This window comes from Camelina sativa, chromosome 11 (assembly GCF_030686135.1).
Source record: "Camelina sativa cultivar CO46 ecotype springtype chromosome 11, ASM3068613v1".
Classification (NCBI taxonomy): Eukaryota; Viridiplantae; Streptophyta; class Magnoliopsida; order Brassicales; family Brassicaceae; genus Camelina; species Camelina sativa.
In genome coordinates this window covers 2,211,726-2,230,207 of record NC_141890.1, presented here as the reverse complement: position 1 = coordinate 2,230,207, position 18,482 = coordinate 2,211,726, and the positions used below count along the sequence as shown (strand labels likewise).

General features: G+C 36.6%; 3 protein-coding genes, 1 long non-coding RNA gene and 1 pseudogene across 18 annotated transcripts; 2 read left to right on the top strand and 3 right to left on the bottom strand.

The window, feature by feature from the left end:
* Positions 1 to 101: 101 nt before the first annotated feature.
* On the bottom strand, positions 102 to 3,444 carry LOC104721177 (cytoplasmic tRNA 2-thiolation protein 2). 4 transcript variants are annotated; one of them, XM_087475299.1, is made up of 9 exons: positions 2,952 to 3,182; positions 2,331 to 2,636; positions 1,903 to 2,251; positions 1,726 to 1,812; positions 1,372 to 1,493; positions 1,197 to 1,275; positions 704 to 1,098; positions 459 to 533; positions 102 to 261 (listed from the first exon to the last, which is right to left on the bottom strand). In XM_087475299.1, exons 2-8 carry the CDS (start codon positions 2,615 to 2,617, stop codon positions 485 to 487), a joined length of 1,368 nt encoding a protein of 455 aa, XP_087331425.1. In that variant the 5' UTR covers positions 2,618 to 2,636; positions 2,952 to 3,182; the 3' UTR covers positions 102 to 261; positions 459 to 484. The 4 variants fall into 4 exon arrangements, with proteins under 4 accessions (XP_087331425.1, XP_019088416.1, XP_019088415.1 ...); XM_019232871.2 differs by lacking the exon at positions 102 to 261 and adding an exon at positions 277 to 376; XM_019232870.2 differs by lacking the exon at positions 102 to 261 and having other exon boundaries at positions 277 to 533; positions 2,952 to 3,444.
* On the bottom strand, positions 3,206 to 7,073 carry LOC104721178 (protein MID1-COMPLEMENTING ACTIVITY 1). 6 transcript variants are annotated; one of them, XM_087475301.1, is made up of 10 exons: positions 6,771 to 7,073; positions 6,040 to 6,238; positions 5,517 to 5,954; positions 5,025 to 5,437; positions 4,690 to 4,805; positions 4,488 to 4,559; positions 4,278 to 4,384; positions 3,900 to 3,993; positions 3,720 to 3,808; positions 3,206 to 3,486 (listed from the first exon to the last, which is right to left on the bottom strand). In XM_087475301.1, the coding sequence occupies exons 3-9, from the start codon at positions 5,925 to 5,927 to the stop codon at positions 3,756 to 3,758; spliced, it is 1,266 nt and encodes a 421-aa protein (XP_087331427.1). In that variant the 5' UTR covers positions 5,928 to 5,954; positions 6,040 to 6,238; positions 6,771 to 7,073; the 3' UTR covers positions 3,206 to 3,486; positions 3,720 to 3,755. The 6 variants fall into 6 exon arrangements, with proteins under 6 accessions (XP_087331427.1, XP_010437400.1, XP_019088418.1 ...); XM_010439098.3 differs by having other exon boundaries at positions 3,206 to 3,463; XM_019232873.2 differs by having other exon boundaries at positions 3,206 to 3,463; positions 6,653 to 7,008.
* Positions 7,074 to 10,540: 3,467 nt separating this feature from the next.
* Positions 10,541 to 12,011, top strand: LOC104721175 (uncharacterized). The gene is made up of 2 exons (XR_756932.2): positions 10,541 to 11,154; positions 11,790 to 12,011. It is a non-coding gene; the product is annotated as an uncharacterized LOC104721175 (long non-coding RNA).
* A 380-nt stretch (positions 12,012 to 12,391) lies between these two features.
* LOC104721176 (senescence/dehydration-associated protein At4g35985, chloroplastic-like) lies at positions 12,392 to 13,820 on the bottom strand (annotated as a pseudogene). Its single transcript, XR_015571795.1, has 3 exons — positions 12,845 to 13,820; positions 12,580 to 12,746; positions 12,392 to 12,480 (listed from the first exon to the last, which is right to left on the bottom strand). The product of XR_015571795.1 is annotated as a senescence/dehydration-associated protein At4g35985, chloroplastic-like (transcript).
* Positions 13,821 to 14,745: 925 nt separating this feature from the next.
* On the top strand, positions 14,746 to 17,629 carry LOC104721174 (calmodulin-lysine N-methyltransferase). 6 transcript variants are annotated; one of them, XM_010439089.3, is made up of 8 exons: positions 14,746 to 14,991; positions 15,089 to 15,260; positions 15,367 to 15,446; positions 15,730 to 15,790; positions 15,875 to 15,990; positions 16,105 to 16,237; positions 16,346 to 16,675; positions 17,321 to 17,629. In XM_010439089.3, the coding sequence occupies exons 1-7, from the start codon at positions 14,919 to 14,921 to the stop codon at positions 16,629 to 16,631; spliced, it is 921 nt and encodes a 306-aa protein (XP_010437391.1). In that variant the 5' UTR covers positions 14,746 to 14,918; the 3' UTR covers positions 16,632 to 16,675; positions 17,321 to 17,629. The 6 variants fall into 6 exon arrangements, 3 of the variants coding, with proteins under 3 accessions (XP_010437391.1, XP_010437393.1, XP_010437392.1); XM_010439091.3 differs by having other exon boundaries at positions 17,318 to 17,629; XM_010439090.3 differs by lacking the exon at positions 17,321 to 17,629 and adding an exon at positions 16,801 to 16,976.
* The last annotated feature ends 853 nt before the right edge of the window (positions 17,630 to 18,482 follow it).

Below are 18,482 nucleotides of genomic sequence, written 5' to 3'. Positions count from 1 at the left end.
TAGAGTTCTCAATTGATGCCCTCAATTCTAACATCGTGATGATTCGTCCATCAGTGTCTATAATTTTGCAATTTACATAGATTGCTTATAAACCAATTAGGTGCCAAGAGAAACTTGTGTTCTGGATTAACACTCGTGGGTATCTGATTCTGCCCATAGAAATATTACAAAACTTTACTCTCATCCAAAGTATCATCCCGGCACTCCCCATGACAGGTTACTACTTGTGTTACAATAATGCCTAGCTTGCTCCCCATTATTCTTGTATTGTATAGGTGGATATAAAATGTCATTCAATTGCTCGGTGATTTCACATCAAAACAATCATTGTACGAGAAGGGGTAAAACATTTGTAACATGTAAGTTGATATAAGATCTGCAATTAAAACCAAGATGATCCTAGCATTCTAAGAATATCCTTAAGAAGCATGAAAGGATTTTAACTTCCTCTCACATACCTTGTGCAAGCATCTGAAATGCATATTTAGACAACCTCTTCATCGTCCAAGAGTAGACAGTCTTTTATTTTCTCCCTGATAATAATTAGAAATCGATGTTAGGAGTTTCAAATAGTGTTTCAATCAGTTTTGCTATTCGTTTTAAATCTGCTGCTTTCTAGATACATGAACTACCAATAATTCTGAACATAGTTTTAATGAAAAGGAGTACAAGTTTGAGATCAGAGTTATTGCATACTACCCACCTCAGATAAGCTTGACTGTTAACCTTTTGATGCTTCACTTGGGAAATCATGTGATCTGGCAGGAATGAACCGAATTGCTCACGAGATGATCCATCTTGTGGAAGTATTTGAAACCGGCAACTTGAACAGCAAGCAGCATAAAGGGCGTCGGATTCCTGGCCTTCTTCAAAATAATCTAACTCCGATGAGTCTGATCTGTTTTGCGGTCCATTGCAGATAGGACAGAAAGCTTCTGTAGTCATAGAACCATCATATTTAAGATTAAATCTCTTTAGGCGCCTCTGCGTGGCCATAGGAACATTCGAGTCGTCTGTCTCCGGAATTTTGTTGAAGTAAAATGGAGTCAGCTTTGCAGCTGTCCGTACAATAGTGCATTCGCGAGAAGGATTTTCTTCCTGCGCAACATATATAAAACTCAGAGATCAGCAAAAACAAAGTAACAGGCAGCCATGCATGCATTAAATTATATGCAGACGATGAGTTTGATTTGAACCTGCAACAGAGCGACAAAGGAAGACACCAAATCATTGATGCCGCTTTGAGAACGACAAGCCAACTCCACAGTCTTTAGACTGCCCTGCCCAGAATATGTCAGACGTCACTCAACAGTTGGATTATGCAAGAATACGGTTCACTATAATAATAGACTAGGTAGCCAATATACGAACCCATCCAAAAGGCAGAGTCTAGTTATTTCCTGTCTAACACAATCTCGAAGTGGAAGTACAATGGGAACCTTCCATCTCGCATCAACATGCTGAATATCTGCTGATAGTGAATAACCTCGTCCCTGTCTCAAGAAAGAAAAAGCAATACAACTCAAAACTCTAATGGAGCGTAGTCTAAACAGAATGTCCAAACAAAGTACATATAAACTTGGTATTGAATTAAATTTTTACTGATGTAATTCGTCAGGTCCTAAATATGTACATTCTTTGAGGTAGCCATTGCAAACGCTCTATGGCATAAACTCTACAATGCAATTATAGAAAACTAAACCAGAGAAAAGACAAGCAACACACCTTGACAGTAGCCGTAAGAACATGTGAAGCAATTCTCGACGTGCATGATCCAACCACTAATCTGTTGTACCCATTTTCAGAGGCAACCTAAAATGGATTATCAAGCAATATCAATTAAAAAGATAGTTCCAAGCCTGATTTGTTTCGAAAAGAAACATGAACAATATAATCTCAAACCTTTTGCAAAGACAACATTTTCAGATGCAACAGAAGGTCTTCTTTTCCCGTATCGTCAGGAACAGAGTCTAAAAGCTTTACAAGCCTATCTCGTGGGTCAAGCGAGTCTGAACCAAAGACGCTTTCGATAGGAACAACATGGAGACCCTTTGCAGGTGGAGACAAACTTGACACAGTAGATCGAATCCACTCAATTGCATCAATCATTTCCGTAGAGAGAGCAGGAAAAGCTGCAGTTTCATCCACAAACGCAACACCAACGCCAAAGACAGGTAAAGATCTATCTCGACTCGCCTCGTAATTCTTCAAAGCCTTGATTTGCAACTCATGAACAAATTGAAGAGCAACCCTTAACATACATTAAACTTGCTACGTTTAGACAACAATCACTAACGTATCAAACAAAAAAGAAAAGATGAGAGTGAAACCTGGAAGATGATCCGCCAGAGAAAGCAACAAGAACGTTATCTGAAGGAGTGATCATGGCATGAGAAGTAACAGCGAGACGGAACTTCCCAAAGACATTGTTCCTAAAACACTCGGCGCAGAACCTTCCATCTTCTGAGCCACCGTCCCCAAAGGTCATAGGCTCATTGCATTTACACTTGACACAGACACTCTCCTGAGTAACTACTGCATCTTCCACAATCTTGCTTCCATTATCCTTCTCACGGTCATAGCAACCAGACTCACAGCCTGTGGAATTACAAGCCATGTCCTAATTCGCAAGCCAGCTGAGACAGTGAGATGATGGCAAAATTAAGATTAGGAAATAGAACACAGAAGAGTAGACAATACAATCAACATCTAATTCATGAGACAAAACCAGTTTCCGCCATTAACAAGCTTATTAAGAGATTGTTACTCTAAACGTAATCATTAGTCTGTTACACTCAAATCAGTATGTAATCACTGTAAATTGCTAAGTCTTGCTATCAAGAGAGAGAGAGAGAGATGTGAGCAGATTCATAATCGAAACAAACACATCTAATAAACAGAACCTAGATTTTTGATTCGAGAATCAAACAAGGAAACTAATGATTAATTACCAGTTTGAGAGAGATATATAGTCGTCGCGATAGATGCTTTAAGAGTCGAAGAGGGTGGGACAGAGTTTGAATTAACTCAGCCTTTGCGGCGTCGAAACGCTTATGCGCGGTGGTTGGCCGCGGCTGATGTTGGTTTAGGCGTTTGGAAAGGTCTCTACTTTGTCTGAAACTAGGGTTTAGTGTGAAACAAAAAATTGGGGAAGAAGATGATATCTGTTGAATTACGAGTCTACCCTTACCGGTGAAACGATTACTTTTTACGGTTTGATAATAAACGTTTTTTTACGTAAAAGTAAAACATGTAAAACCAACCATCCATTAAAAAGAAACCGACAAGATATGTCCAATTTGGGAACAAGAGAATCATCATCAGTCATATCAATTCTTTTGTCGATGTTTCAGGCTTTTGGCCATGGTGGCGACTATCAATCTCTTTGTCGATGCTTTAGACTTTTGGCCATGGTAGTGACTGGTGATATAACTCAGACCCCTTAACAGATAGCATACGATTCCTGAATTCATATTAAAAACAAGTCTGTTCCAATTGGATATACCCTTAACTTAAGCATGTGATAAAAGTAGAATTAGAAAATTAGTTAGTCTATTATGATACACACAACACAAATTTCTGAAATTTCCATAAGAATCCCAAACAACTAATTTACATACGACAACGACTCAACAACACAAAACAAACACAAGTGTGAGTATTAAGAAGAAGAAGAAGAAGAAGAATCTATTGTCATATCCATAGAGACAAGAACATACCGTTGTTCTGTTCACCTTTTGTATAATTTAAGAATTTCAATGTTCCATGAACTGCGACGAAGGCGGACTTATTTTCGTTTTTTCCATACCTGCGAGGATATCAAGAGACATCATTATTCATCCTTCAAAGATTTAAGATTAAATATATTCTTAAGATGATTGATTGTATGTAATGTATACCATAAGCCCCACGAATCTCAACTTCTCTCAGTTCTTGTACAAGAGCACAGCAACAACACATCACATGGGATAGAAAATCGTCAATTAACCCTCCCTGCCATATCAGAAAACATTAATTATGCATTCATCCCATCTATTGATTGTGTGACATAAAACAAAAGACATTTCACACTCTCAATCATTTCATATCATACCATGATAGTTACTTACTAGAGATTTGATGCAGATGACTAACTTAATCATTAACCATAATTTCATGAACATAATTGTTGTATTTGGTTTGCAAATGATAACCATTTTCTTTGAAGCATATGGATGTTTGGTATCACAAAGCTTATTAAAACCGATTAGTATTCAAGGGAGTGAAAGAAAATGTACCGTGATGTTTAGTGTCTTCCGGAGTTTCCTCCTTACACAACAAGTGTAGCAGCAGCACGAAAGTATCAAAGAATATGCCATTAGCTCATTGCATGCTTCAGCTGAAGCTGGGAGAAACAAAAGCAAAACAGAGTTGCTTATTAGTTTTCACATGTTTTAACTACCAACTTGAAAATAATAATAAAGTCACAGTGTTCGTATATCCCTTACAGATGTGCCTGTTAGATGCTGCAGTGGCAATCTTTGCCAAAGTACCACATGGAAAAAAGAATGTCTTCAAGCCTGTGGTACCATCAGTCAATCATTCACAACTTTTCAGATAACAAGAAAGTATGGAATGTGAAACAACGATCCTCTATATAACGGAGAAAACAAAGTGGAATCACACTGGAAACAAGAAGTGGGGACATACAAAGAGAAGGTTCCGAGCAACAAGCAAGTAAGTCAGTATGCCATTCTTCATGGTGTTCTGCTAGTGATGCTCTTCGTGAAAGTAGATCATGCCCCGATGAAACATTAGAAGCGGATCTGCATAGAACAATTATGTAACCGACGTTATACAGAAACATAGGACCAAATATTAGCCTTTAAACATGAAAAGCATTACAGTCACTGCAAGGTATTGGAGATTTTACTTCCTTAATCACATAATAATATATCTCTTGTAATTGGACAATAACACAAGTTGCATTTAAAGAAAGCACATGAAGTTTGGATCTTTGAGCAGAACAAATTGGAGATTCTAACCTCGAGGCTGCACGACTACTGCTTTTCTTAGGAGTATCTTCTTCATAAGAATATTCTGTGTTCATGCTTGAGGTACGCTCAGCTTTTTTGGAAGCTTTCTTCGTGAGCTCCTTCTCAGAGTCAGGATCAACAGAAGCAGCAGCTTGTGTAACACCAATTAAACGCTGAATGACTTCACACTGAGCCACATCATAATGCTCCTGCGAACGCTGAAGTTCAAGCTGCAGTTTCTCGTTTTCTGTTTTGAGAGCTTCACAGAAACGCAAGTTAGGGTATGAGCAAGAGAGAGTCTTCTTCAGCACTGATGCTGCTTCTCTCGTGGATTCTTGTTTCAAAATAACATCTTGCACATGTCTGTCCTCTTCATCCAGAGTATACTCGCGCTGATCACGATCAATATATTCAAACCTCTCCTGTACAAAATCATCCAAATTTCAGCAAACCATAAATCAAAAAAGAACTTTAAAACCATAACTCAAGAAAAAAAGTTACCCGAATGCGAGCGTTATCAACCAAGGTGATAAGCGGTATGATCTTGAGAAAACGATCAATCTCATCCTGATGTTTCCTGAACTGGTAAACAATGTTCCAACCCATAGCCAACAAGTAAAGATAACTCCTGTCACGACAGCTATTGACGAGAAGGTAAGACCTCCTCAAAGCATCCTCAAGCCCTTCGAGAGGCTCACGAGTCTCAGGATACTTTTTCATCTCAGAGATCTTGAGCTGTTCAAGCAAATTCCCAATGAGTTTGAGATGCTGAGCGAACTGACGACAGTTCTTCTTGTGCATCCAAGCGGTATTGGCAGCTTTAACAATGAGCCCAATCAGCTTGACGGCATCTAAACCAGTCAGCTGCGCTACTGACGCAATCTCTCCAAGACCATCCCATGAATGTGACATTTTCTTCTTCGATCAACCAACCCGTTCCTGATTCATCATCATCACTTGCGTTAAAAGCAGCTCTCAACCAATCCCAAGATCGGAATTATCTGAGATTTTTACGAAATTTTACCTTTACTGAGCTACTTGTTTTATGGAAATTACCGAAATCAGAGAGTTGGATCCAGAGTTTTCTCTACAACGCCGACATTAGTGATAGAGATCGAGCACCACCGCTAAATCAGAGGTCACCGCCGCATCATATGGTAATGGAGGGGGGGGGGGGGAGTGAAGCGAGAGACTTGGCTATAAGAAGGGAGCAGTGTCTTCGACTGCGACAACAAAAGCAAAAAAGAAAAGTCCATAAGAGAAGATAGATACCAAATCAAAAGAGATTCTCAAGGTCCTTCCTTAGGCTTTTTTCTACGTCAAAGAACTTCAAAACACCAAAAAAACAAAAAAAATCCCTAAAGATGATTTTATCTTTGAAGACTTGAAGCTGACGAAAGCGAAAGAGTAAAAAAAAATCCAAAGACCAAAAAAAAAAAAAAAGTAAAAGAAGCGCAAAAAGAGGGAAGACAATGAACAGTTTTTATTAACCTCCGCCGAGTAAAACAAATTCGCCGGCGAGAAACTCCTCCGCCGAGAGTCAAGTCAAATGGAAAAATATATATAAATTAAAAAAAAAAAAAAAAAAAGAATTAAGAGAGAGAGAGAGAGAGAGGAAACAAAATCGGAATGCTCACATGATGGCATTGAAGGAAGGCAACAGTTATACTTTTTCTCTTTCACGGATTTCTAAACAAAGACTAAATATTTTATTAAAGAAGAAGATGAATAACACTACTGAAGTCTGGGAATTACCAAAAAGAAAAAGAAAAAAAGTTTCCAGGAAAATGCAAAATCACTTGGAAGTTTCTTGGTCGTCGTCTTCGAATGAGGAGCAGAGAGAAGATTCTCTGCTGCAAGCGATGAAGAGAGATTTAAAGCCAGAGGCAGAGATGATAGAGTCGTATTTTTGAGAAGACGGTTTGTTTTTGTCGATTTATGTTGCTTTCCCCACACCTTCACTTGCCACTCGTCGGAGCTCAAGATCCCCCCCACATCCTCCTTCATTTTTTTACCCATAAGCCCTGCCCAACTCTCTCTATTTACCATTATGCCCTCAGTTACTTTAAAACTAATAAAAATCATTAACCATACTCTATTTAATCCTAGCTTAAATGTGTTTTGTTACACGTTGATTGTACGTGACACAGTTGTAAACTAGTAATACTTTGTGTACTGTAGAGTGTGTAGACTATGATACCTTAATAAGATCTCGGAGTTTGCGATTTAGACTAATACTATAAGTAAGTACATTGATAAAGATGTCGGAATGTAAGATTATGAAACACCGTTGGAACTATATACTGAATTTACTTTCCGGTTAAGTTTTGTCTTACAGCAATGTAAATGTGACTTCTTTGTTGTCGGCATAAAAAATGACTACATATGAAACGAATAATGTAAATTCTTCGTTATACTTATTAGGCTACACAACGACGTCGATCGAACTTTTTTTATTGTTTGTTTTACGTATTGAATGTATATGAAGCTATGAACAATTCCAACGACTAAAATCTAAAATGTAGAAACATATTTTTTTTAAAGGCATGTTCGTTTCATCCTCGCAAGTACTTGTGGTTGCAGCACCTGCAACTATTGTTGTTCATTTGGTTGTCGCAGGTACCTACGGCGTGACACTACGACAAACACATTTTCACATTTTAAAGATACGAAACTCCTGGAATAAAAATCTGGCAGGTTGCATATCAAACATTTTAGCTAGTAATCTTATAGCTAGCTTAGCTTGATAGTTCGTATCAATGTTACGATTAAGATTGTGTGTTTTAGAAATAAACATTTGGATTGAGTCCACTTTGTCCATAATGAGAGACTCTAGTGGACCGCTTACTTATGATACCGTGTTAGTATATAAGACATTCTGTAAAATAATACGCATATATAGTATGAAAATAATGCGTGTTTATAATGCAATAGAAGTGAGATATGATGGCTTGAAAATTGATTTGTCTTTGAATTGCAGACTCACTGTAATGATAATTGTTAAAGATAGGAAGGGTAATCCATCACAAATAAATCAACCTTTAGTCTCTTTTTCGGTTGGAATTGATTTGTCTTTGAATTGCAGTTATGGTAATTATGTCTTTTTAGTATTCGACATAGACTTTAGTTTAATTTAGTTTTCCCCGATCTTGCTGCACGTGTATCACCATGATTGTTTTTTCTACACAGCTGGCGAAACGGACGGTAAACTAATAATCGAGTATTTTCTCATAAGGATAATTTTTCGGTTTTGAGACCAAAATCTAAAGTATATAAATGCATATGTGGGATCTAGAGAGATTTTGGCACGTATACATTATGCATATGTGGGAAGGGTGGACATTGGTGGGGGTGGTGGTGGTCCTTGGTGGAGTATGACTGCTTCGCCCTCTATCTTTTTCTGAGAGTGCCTATATACCATGCGTTTTACTCTATAGATCTAACCATTTTTTCTTTCCAAAGATATATTACTGATTTTGGCATGATAATAGTAGTTTCCCTAAATACTACAGTTGCTAGCTTCATGACAAATACAATTGCCAAAATATTGATTTATTTATATAACCAGCTTGTAAATGTACGTTTGATTCTTCTTTTTTAATAACTCACACATTAAACTCAAAAATTTCAAATGAAATTCCAATGCTAACCAAGACTGACCAATAACAAAAACAAAAGTTGTAATCGTATAGTTTGTATTAATCTCTATTGTCTTGTGATAATCCAGTAAAATATTGAGGATATACATATTTAAAAAGTGTATTGTTTAATAAAGTCGTTCCTTTACCGGTAATACATGCACTAACGTTTATGTCAACTACCCATTTGCACTATTGGTATTGTTTAGTGCTGTAGTCAGTAGTGCGTTTTACAAGAGCATTTAAGTTAATATTTTAAAAATGTTAAGAGGTCTATCCAAATTATACTAATGTACCTAATCATGTGAAAGAATACCTTAAGAAAGTTTAAATTTATATATACACATTAACTTTGGCTTACGACGATATACTTGTTTAAATGCAATGAACGTGTGGGAATATTTCACTTGCACGCCTATGAAACGTTTTTATTATCTCGACTGTGTTTTACATTACGCAGCTGACGAATTAAGTGAAATCGAATTTTTCGTAAGCAAAAATTTCAACTAACTAACACAACCTAATTTAATAATTTATGCATCATGTCATTGTCATGGTTGTAAAAGTAAAGAGGGAACGACGTCTTGTTATTGGATGTAATAATAAAGATAGACAAACTGTTGTTTTAGTTGTTAGGTGAATTGTCTCCATGTGATTTTAGTTGGGAATAATCGTGCATCTTACTTTATAGTAGTTATGTATTGAGGTTATGGGTTGGGTTTTGTGTTATGGGCTTGTGTCGTAATGTTTACGTCAATGACGATGTATGTTAACTTAGAAACCCTATCGTTGACCATGTATAAATATCTTTGTAATGTTTGTGAATAAAAGACAACTCAGTTCAATACCTAATTCTTCATGGTAGCAGAGCCTCTCTAAATTTTTTTTTCTTCCGCTAAACTCTTCTTATTTTGTTTTTCTTATGTTAAGAACAAGTTTATTTTTTTTCGTGACAAGAAATCATGTCCGAAATAGATGATAGTTCATCATCTTTGAAGCAGGCTCCTGCAGTGCAGCGACCTACTCCGGAGACGGTGTCTCCCTACACTTTGTCCAACTCGGATAATCCTGGAGCTATGATCACCTCCGTCATGTTGACTGGTGATAATTACAATGAATGGTCCACTGAGATGTTTAATGCTCTTCAGGCTAAGCGTAAAACGGGGTTTATCAATGGTACCATACCAAAACCATTGAGCACTGATGTCAATTTTGAAAATTGGCAAACAGTTAACTCTATGATTGTGGGTTGGATTCATACTTCGATTGAGTCCAAAGTCAAATCCACTGTTACTTTTGTTTCCAATGCTCACCAGTTGTGGGTGGATTTGAGGCAGTGTTTCTCGGTGGGAAATAAGGTACGTGTTCATCAACTCAGAGCTCAACTTTTGGCAGAAAAAAAGTTGAATAAAGAAATAGAGAAATCATCAGCCGCAACCTCGTAATCTTCTTTCATGGCGGAGAAGAGGGTTCCTCTGTTTGGCGTTCCTGATCTTCCGACCTTCTTTGCTGATTTGGTCAGACGGACCGAACCAATTTCCAAATCTCTAGTTTTAAGAGGCGATTCAGGTTTTTAATTTCTCTTCTTAACTTCTTCTGGCCTCTGGGGACGAAGCCATGATGTACCCAACTCTGTTTTGCTTACCATAAAACGACGTGTAGTTTATATTCCAGTTGCATAAAACCGGCAAAGCATGTGACATCATCAGTTTGTTTAACATTAATCCCGGTTTAGAATGGGAAAACGGCATGCAGTGTTGTATCAAATTGGACCAAAAGCCACATCTTGTCTATTTAAATATTATTGGGCCTTACGGTAGCATTCAGGCCTCACTTTATCTATCTTAAACTACTTGTTGTTACCCGAGCCTGTGTTGTTAGGTTCGGTTTCGCTCCGAACTTTCTCCTAACCTTTAAAAAAAGGAAACTTGTTGAGTCGGTCATACATTACATACATATGATCATCCGTTTATAAATAGACTCGGGACCTCTGATCTCTCAATCTTAATCTCCACCAAACACAGAGAAGAACCAAAAAAAAAAAAAAAAGAAAAAAAAAAGGCACGAATGAGTTACAATAAGAGAGAAAGATGCAATTTGATGGGAAGATGATGATGCTTTGATTCGTATTTGGCTTTCGTTATGTCGGATCATAAGACGGTGAGTGATAAGAAGATCACACAATCAATATCTTCAACAAAGACGTAATCCAAGACGAGGAAGAAGAAGGCATCATAGGTTCCGGTTCAAGAGAATGAGATTTCTCCGGTGACGTCATAGAATCTTTCGTAACTGTTTGAAGAATCCAAAACGATTCTAGCGAGAGATCATCACGTATTGACCGAAGAGAGATCGGTGACACTCGACAACGACAGACAGAGGAAGTGATCGGAGGAGAGGAGCAAGAGAAGCTTTTTGGACTGGATTCTCTCAACTTCAAGCCCATTAAGCAATAGGGTTTTCAGCACGCCAAAATACTCACAAGCCCATTAAGAATTACGGTCTATTCTCTATCTCATCTTATTATTTTTTATTTTTATGCAAAGTTTTGTTTTTGTTTTGGTTTTTTATGCTAAATTGACAAGATGATGTGATTTTTATGCAATGTATATAATAATGTGATTACTAACAGGATTTTGGATCCAGTCTTTGATTGTTAGAGATTCCATAAATCCAATTTTTTCACATTATTATATACATTTAGCATTCAAAGTTTTAATTTTGTTTTTTAGGATAGTTTTTTTTTCTTTCTTTTTTTTTGGAATATTAAAAGTTTTTATGATTTGTTTTGTTTTGTTTTTGTTTTTTATGCTAAATTTACAAAATGATGTGATTACTAACCAGATTTTGGATCCAGTCTTTGATTGTTAGAGATTCCATAAATCTAACTTGTTTTTGAATCATTTTGTACATTTAGCATTCAAGGTTTTAATTTTTTTTTTAGGATAGTTTTAAAATTTTGATTTTTGAAATTTTAAAAACTTTTGTCGTTTATTTTATTAAGGTTTTGTTTTTGTTTTTCCTTATTTATGTTAAATTTTATAAAATGGTGTGATTACTAATAGGATTTTGATAGTTAGAGATTCGATAAATTCAATTTTGTTTAAAGTTTTAATCCTTTTTTTTTTTTTGCCAGTGTACCTAATATAGGACTCAGTTTCACTACTTGGAACAACTGAGACAACACCATAGGCAAAATCAATGAATTCTTCAAAACTATATACCAACAAAACACCAAACTCGCTTTTTATGCTATTTTGCGATTACCAATCAAACACAATATCTAATATTGTATCTATGGCTGTATATAATTCTTATGATTCTTGAAAAAAATCAAAACACTAAGCAGTTAGCACAATTGCATCAACTGCTAATCTTTTAGAAACCTATATAGCTTATAATTAATTATGTACCAAGGCAAAATAAGAATGATGTACAAACAACACAACATCCATCAGCCTCTACTAAGAACTCTTTTTCCCCTTAATTTTTCCTATAACTGCCGTTTTAAGTGCGGTTTTAGCCAGTGATGATGGCTTCATGGCGTTCTTGGGAGTAAGAGCTTGTCTGATCTTGAAAACGGTCCATGCAGTTCCAAAAGCATGCCCTGCTGCGCTAAGCCCTTCATTTGTCGCCTGTGCTGTCTTAGCTCCATACCTACAAAATTCATAACATCAACCATCCGAACAAAATCAGTTTTTTTTTTTGTTTTTTGTAATTTTTTCTTCTTGCAGTTACTTACTTGTGATCGACGATTTCGGTAGTGACAGTGGAAGATGTTTTCATAACGTTCCTTCCAGCTACTTCAACAGCATCACAAACCTTGTCTATGAAAAAACAACATCAAAAATGTATATATATAAGAAGAAGAGAATTCCAATATACATCCCACACATAATAATCATGAAGATTTTAAATCAACTTACTGAATCCATCAAGTGTTGCAAGAACCATTTCTCCAGGAAGAAGACCAAAGAGTTTCTTCCCAGCTTTGCTATTAATCACAGAACTCGAGAAGAATCCAGAAACGTTGACAACACCAGAGAGCACACCATTGGCCACTTTCTCTGTCATTTTCGTCATCTTCTTCACTCTGTTTACATACATAATAAGTCAGTAACCTCAAAACAAACATCCCAATACTCTAAAATGTTGAGTTGATGATAACAAAGTCTCAAAGATTGTTGTTACCTTTTGAGAAGTTTCAAAGTTGTAGGACTAACTTCTCTCTCCTTATCTGCTTTAGACAACTTCTTCTTCATGAACTCATTTCCCCACATGAGCCGATCCATAGTGACATCTCCACACCATAAAATCCCTTTTATCAACTGGCCAGAACCAGCAGCGATCATTTTCGACGCAATTCCACTGTAGTCAGAGTCGTCCAATAAGCCGTACATTGCTTCTGCACCATCTTTTTCCTCTTTCCCTTCAGCTCCTCCGGTGACGTCTCCTTCGCCGCCGTCAAATCCAACGCGTTCTGTTTCTCCTCAGCCGTGAAACTGCTGTAGTCGGCTAGGATCTTGTCTAGCTGCTCAAGATCTTGACCTTTGGAAGCGATTGTTAATCCGTAGTTCAGCATCTCGTTGTTCTCTGCTTCGTCAGTCGAATGATCCGATGACTTGGATGATTCTTTAACGGGTCGGAGCGAGAAGAAGTAATGAGACTCGTCGACTTTAACGGCTGGCTCGTCTTTAGTCAACGGCCATTGGATCTCATCACCGACGCGAGCAAAAACCGCGACGGTGATATCTCCCTGAACAAGACGGAGGATCTCGAGATCGCCGCAGGCGAGCTCCACGCTGTAAGATTTGTCGATGAGGTGGAGAATCGCGCCGTGGATTTTGAGAAGCACTTCCTCCGTCGCGAGAGGAGGAGCTGAAGCAGAGTCGGATACGGTTGGATCCGGGAGGATGTTGTTGACGAGATCGTTCACATTGATTGAAGGATAGAGATTGTTGTTAGGACAAGAGGAAGAAGAGGAGGAGTTTGGGAGAGGAGCTTCGGTGGTTGAAGCGTCGACGGATGGGTAAAGCTTGGGAGCAGGTGCAGAACATTCCATTGTCGCCGGAGATTTGGGAGGAGGAAGACAAAGCGGAATGAAGAAGAAGAAGAAGTGTTGGGCTATTTATAAGAATTTCAAAAAGATTTGGGGCAAAAATAGAAAAAAAAGTTAAAAAGATTAGTAACAATGGAGGAAAGTCAATCTAACTTGATTAACTGTTAAGTAAGCTTGCTGTCGGAAAGGGGAAGACGTGGGAGTTGCGTGTTTTTCTTTTATGTGTAAACCGGGCCGGTCTAATAATTAAACAATTATCCAAAATTTTATAGATTATAATTATATCCAAAATTTATTTTGATAACTGTATAAATGTAAATTAGTTTATTGTGTTTCCTCTATTTTTAGTGTCATATTAAAAAAAAAAAAAAGAGAATCAGGTAATCAAGATGTATAATTTGTTTATGGATAATGTCATATTAAAACAGACAAAAATAAGTATTTAAGATGTATACTTGACTATGATAAATAACAATCTGTATGTATATATATATATATATATGCATTGCCTTATAAACCCTCTTTAATTAACAGTAGGACCTTATCTCAACCATGAAGAAAAAAAGGTCTTTTTATATATGATAAGATAGAAACATAAAAGATACAAAATGATTAGTTTGGTAATTTAATTGAATGAAGTGAAATTGTGCATTAGAAATCCTCATATTTAGTCACCACTTGTTAATTTTTATCATTATTAATAGAAATACTATGTTATAGAGAAAATCTTATTGCAACATCCCATATCACTCCATAAAGTACATTTTTGAAAAATAAATCAATATAGTTCAAAGTAATTAAACTGTATATTATATAATAACTATGAGGCAAAAAAAATCTATACTGAGTAAATAAGATTTGTTCCTAACTTCCTAAGAGATGTTTAAATCTCTAATCACTTTGACAACAATGTGGTTTTGACTTTTGAAGTAATCAGTTGTGTGTGTCAGTCATATTTGTGCCACGTTAAAATATTACATTACACTTTAGTCCTCAATTTAATTATAATTAACATCATGAAAATAACTTTGCTGTTGACATTTTTTTTTAACTGACTTCGTTGACCCCCAATAAAAAAAAAAGTTACTGTGCTAATAATTTATTTGTTGCCAAAAAAAGAAAAGGTTAAAATCGTCGTCTTCTTTGTTTGGCTGCTACACAAATTCCGATTCCGATTCCGGCGGAGTAAGCTATAACGATTGTTCAATGGACCCCACTTCTTCTTCTTCTTCTTCTCTTAGATGGAACATTCTTCGTCAAGCACTTCTCCGTAGATCTGGTTTGAATTTTCCTCTTCTTTCTTCTTCTCTTGATTTCACGTCTTGATAAAAAAGCTAATGGATCATCATCATCATCTCTCAATTTTTGGTCTTCAGATTCTCAATCTCAAGCTGAGATCAAGCGGATTTCAAGGAAAGCTTCTCAAGGATTCAACTTGATTCCGTGTCAAGTGGTGGATTCTTCTCTGCAGTCAGACTCAGATCATTCTCGGGAGGCTTGCGTTTGCTACACTATTCCCATCACTGGTTCTCCGAAGCTCTATCTAACGTTAGGATTTTGAATCTGTTAACTGAAACAATGTGACGGCTTGTTCTGTAGATATGCCACTCCTGAGAGCTTTTGTTTGTTTGCTTGTTTCTGTAAATTTTTGCAGACAAAGAGTGGATAATTGCAGTGATCTCAATGACTTCGAGATATCTAATCGATACAACATTGATAATACTGGACTTGTCTGTAAGTTTCTCTTTCTCATTGTTGGTTTTGAAGACAACCTATCTCTGTGATGTGATAAAGTTTCCATTTTTATCCTTGTCTGGTTTAAGTAGAAACTTATGGGTATAATGTTGCTGCTCTGCTTTGTGTAGTATGTCATATTCTTATACGATTTGGCATTAACCATGCGGTAGAGTGTTATATATCAAACACATTGAGTTAGTTACTTTTGGGGGGTCTCTAGTTATTTGGAGTGTGAATCTATGAATTCATAACTTAGGAAAGGCAACTGTTATTCTTCCAGGTCAGTGGCCCTCAGAAGAAGTCCTAGCATTCTTTTGCAAGTCTCAGCCGGATCGTTTCAGGTTTCTGTGTTCAGCTTTAAGACTGTTTTTTGCATCTGTGTTCTTATAACTTTGTGTACTTATATTATAATTGTGATGTTGCAGAGGTAAAAGAGTTATTGAGCTTGGCTCGGGGTATGGATTAGCCGGTTTAGTTATTGCAGCTGCCACTGAGGCATCACAAGTGGTTATCTCAGATGGAAATCCCCAAGTAGTTAATTGTATCCTACTTGTTTTGTTGGTGTGCGTATACTGTTTCATCAAAGTTGTCTTCTCTCGTATGGAAACCCAGAACTCAATTTTGTTTTGGAGTCATTGCTTAACTTAACATCCAGATATTAAGCGTAACATAGAATCCAACTCCATGGCATTTGGTGGCACAAGCGTGAAAGCCATGGAGTTGCACTGGAACCAGCATGAACTTTCAGAGTTAACCAACACTTTCGACATAATTGTTGCTAGCGATTGGTACCTTCCTCACCTTTTTCTTGCTCTTGATTTCAGTCTTCAGCATTATCGATATGTCCTTCTTATCCCTTTGACGCGACACATACTTTTATTTTTATGATTCAACAGTACATTTTTCAAGGAATTTCATAAGCACCTTGCAAGAACTATCAAGATGCTGCTTAAAGCCAAAGAACCCTCCGAAGCATTATTTTTCAGTCCTAAGAGAGGTGACTCTTTAGACAAGTTCTTAAAGGAGATTAAAGACATTGGTTTACACTACGTCTTAACTGAAAACTACGATGCACAAGTTTGGAAGCGCCATGAGACGCTTGTTAAAGGAGACGAAGCTTGGCCTAACTATGACAAGAATCATTGCTACCCTTTACTTCTTCAAATTACGAATCATATCTAGTCAAGCCTGTTATACTTGCGGCTATGGATGGCGAATAAACGCAGGTACACCCAATCTCTCAAGCTTTGTTCTTAACATATTGTGTTTTATGGATATAATATTAAGTGGGTGCACTTGAAAGTTGAAACCTTTTTGACTCTATGTAAGATGCTCTTATCTTCCTTTTTAGTATAGAGAGGTCCACACCACACATACACACGAGTTAGGCAAAGCCGTTCGTCTAAAAGGAAGATACTGTATAGAACAATATAAATAAGAAAAGCTATAAGATTCTCGATAAGTGTACTGTCATTGATGAACTACATCAAACTTTTCTTCATTCTAAATCTGGCTTTTTGAATCTAATTTCTAGTTGTCTTTTCTGGTTTTTAATAGTGCTGAAAATAAACTTTAGCTTGTTGTAATTATTAATAGCCGTTTGGAAATTTTAGAGATGACAAAGGAATCATTGAGATTCTCTGTGTGTGTGCGGGTCTAAATGTGATCCTCAATATGATTGGAACTTATTCTGAAAAGCATATATATCTCTTTGTGCACATTGAATTCAGAACTGTTAATTTCTTGAAATATGCAATTAATGAGAATGACACAAGATGACCAATCTAACAAGCTTTGCCTTCATGATTGAGGATATTAAAGGCAAAGCTTCTCTCAGTTTTTTTTTATAATGTTTTGTCATTTTGTAGCAGTAATCAAAACTACAAGCTGATCCAACAGAGAGTCAAAAGGAGAGCGAAAGAAGCTGTATTTCTAGTCGATTCTCCAATGGCCATACCCGCGAAATAAGTATGCACTGAAGACGGTTCTTCTATCTGTTGTTGCATATATCTGTACTCGACTCAGTTCCAGAACCAGATGCATCTCCTGTCTCTTCAGGAGGTGGTTCTCTCGAAGACTTTTAAACTATTTCACACAATACAAATACATTAATCAGACGCTCAAAGCTTTCATCTTATAAACTAAATTAAAACTCCATCTATTTAAACTGTTTTGACCAATTTATTTTGCCATACCTGGGCAAGTTGGGACAGAAAGTGATGGTGTGATCAGCTTCACTACAACTGAAAGTACTTCTGGCGTCATTGTCAAATTTAAAATGAAATGAGAGAAACTTAGATAAAGAAAACGAAGAGATCGCTGACCAGTGACCACCACGGATCAAGAAGATGATAAATCCAAGAACAGAGGCGTAAAGTGAAAAAATAAAGCAAAACAGAGCCATGAGTTCGTTCCTAAACTGGAGTAATTAGAGAGAATCCTAAAGGGAGTGATTTCGTGTGAGTGGGAGAGAATATTTGATCATAAGGTCCCAAACTTGTTTTACCTCTGCAACTGACTCTGCTTTGTGCTATTTTTTGATACTTATGTCAACGGGAATTTTGGTTGTGAAAGATCGATGGATAAACAAATATAGCAACTTTTTGAAAAAGAAAATTGGAACAGAAATGTTCGCCGCCATATTATGAATATAGCAATTTTTTTTTTATGGGTGTGTTATCTTAATCTACTGTTAAGTACTTAATGGTGTCTATACTGCTAAACAATTGTGATTACACGCCACTTTTAAAAGAATTTCAACGTTTATCCTTAAAGTTATAGCTTTAGTTAAGTTAAGTTTATTTTTGATTGGATATAAAGATAGAGGATAAATCTTATACATTTCTTCAATTTGATATTAAAATATGCCCGTTTGATGACTAAATGATAGAAAAATCAATTCGTTTGTACAAGCATCAATATACTTATCTAGATTAGTGATAATCGGATTTCAATATTTGACAAATTTATGTTGGCATTTTTTTGAGGTTCTTCCATTTCAGTTTCATTTGTTTTATTATCTTTATATATTAT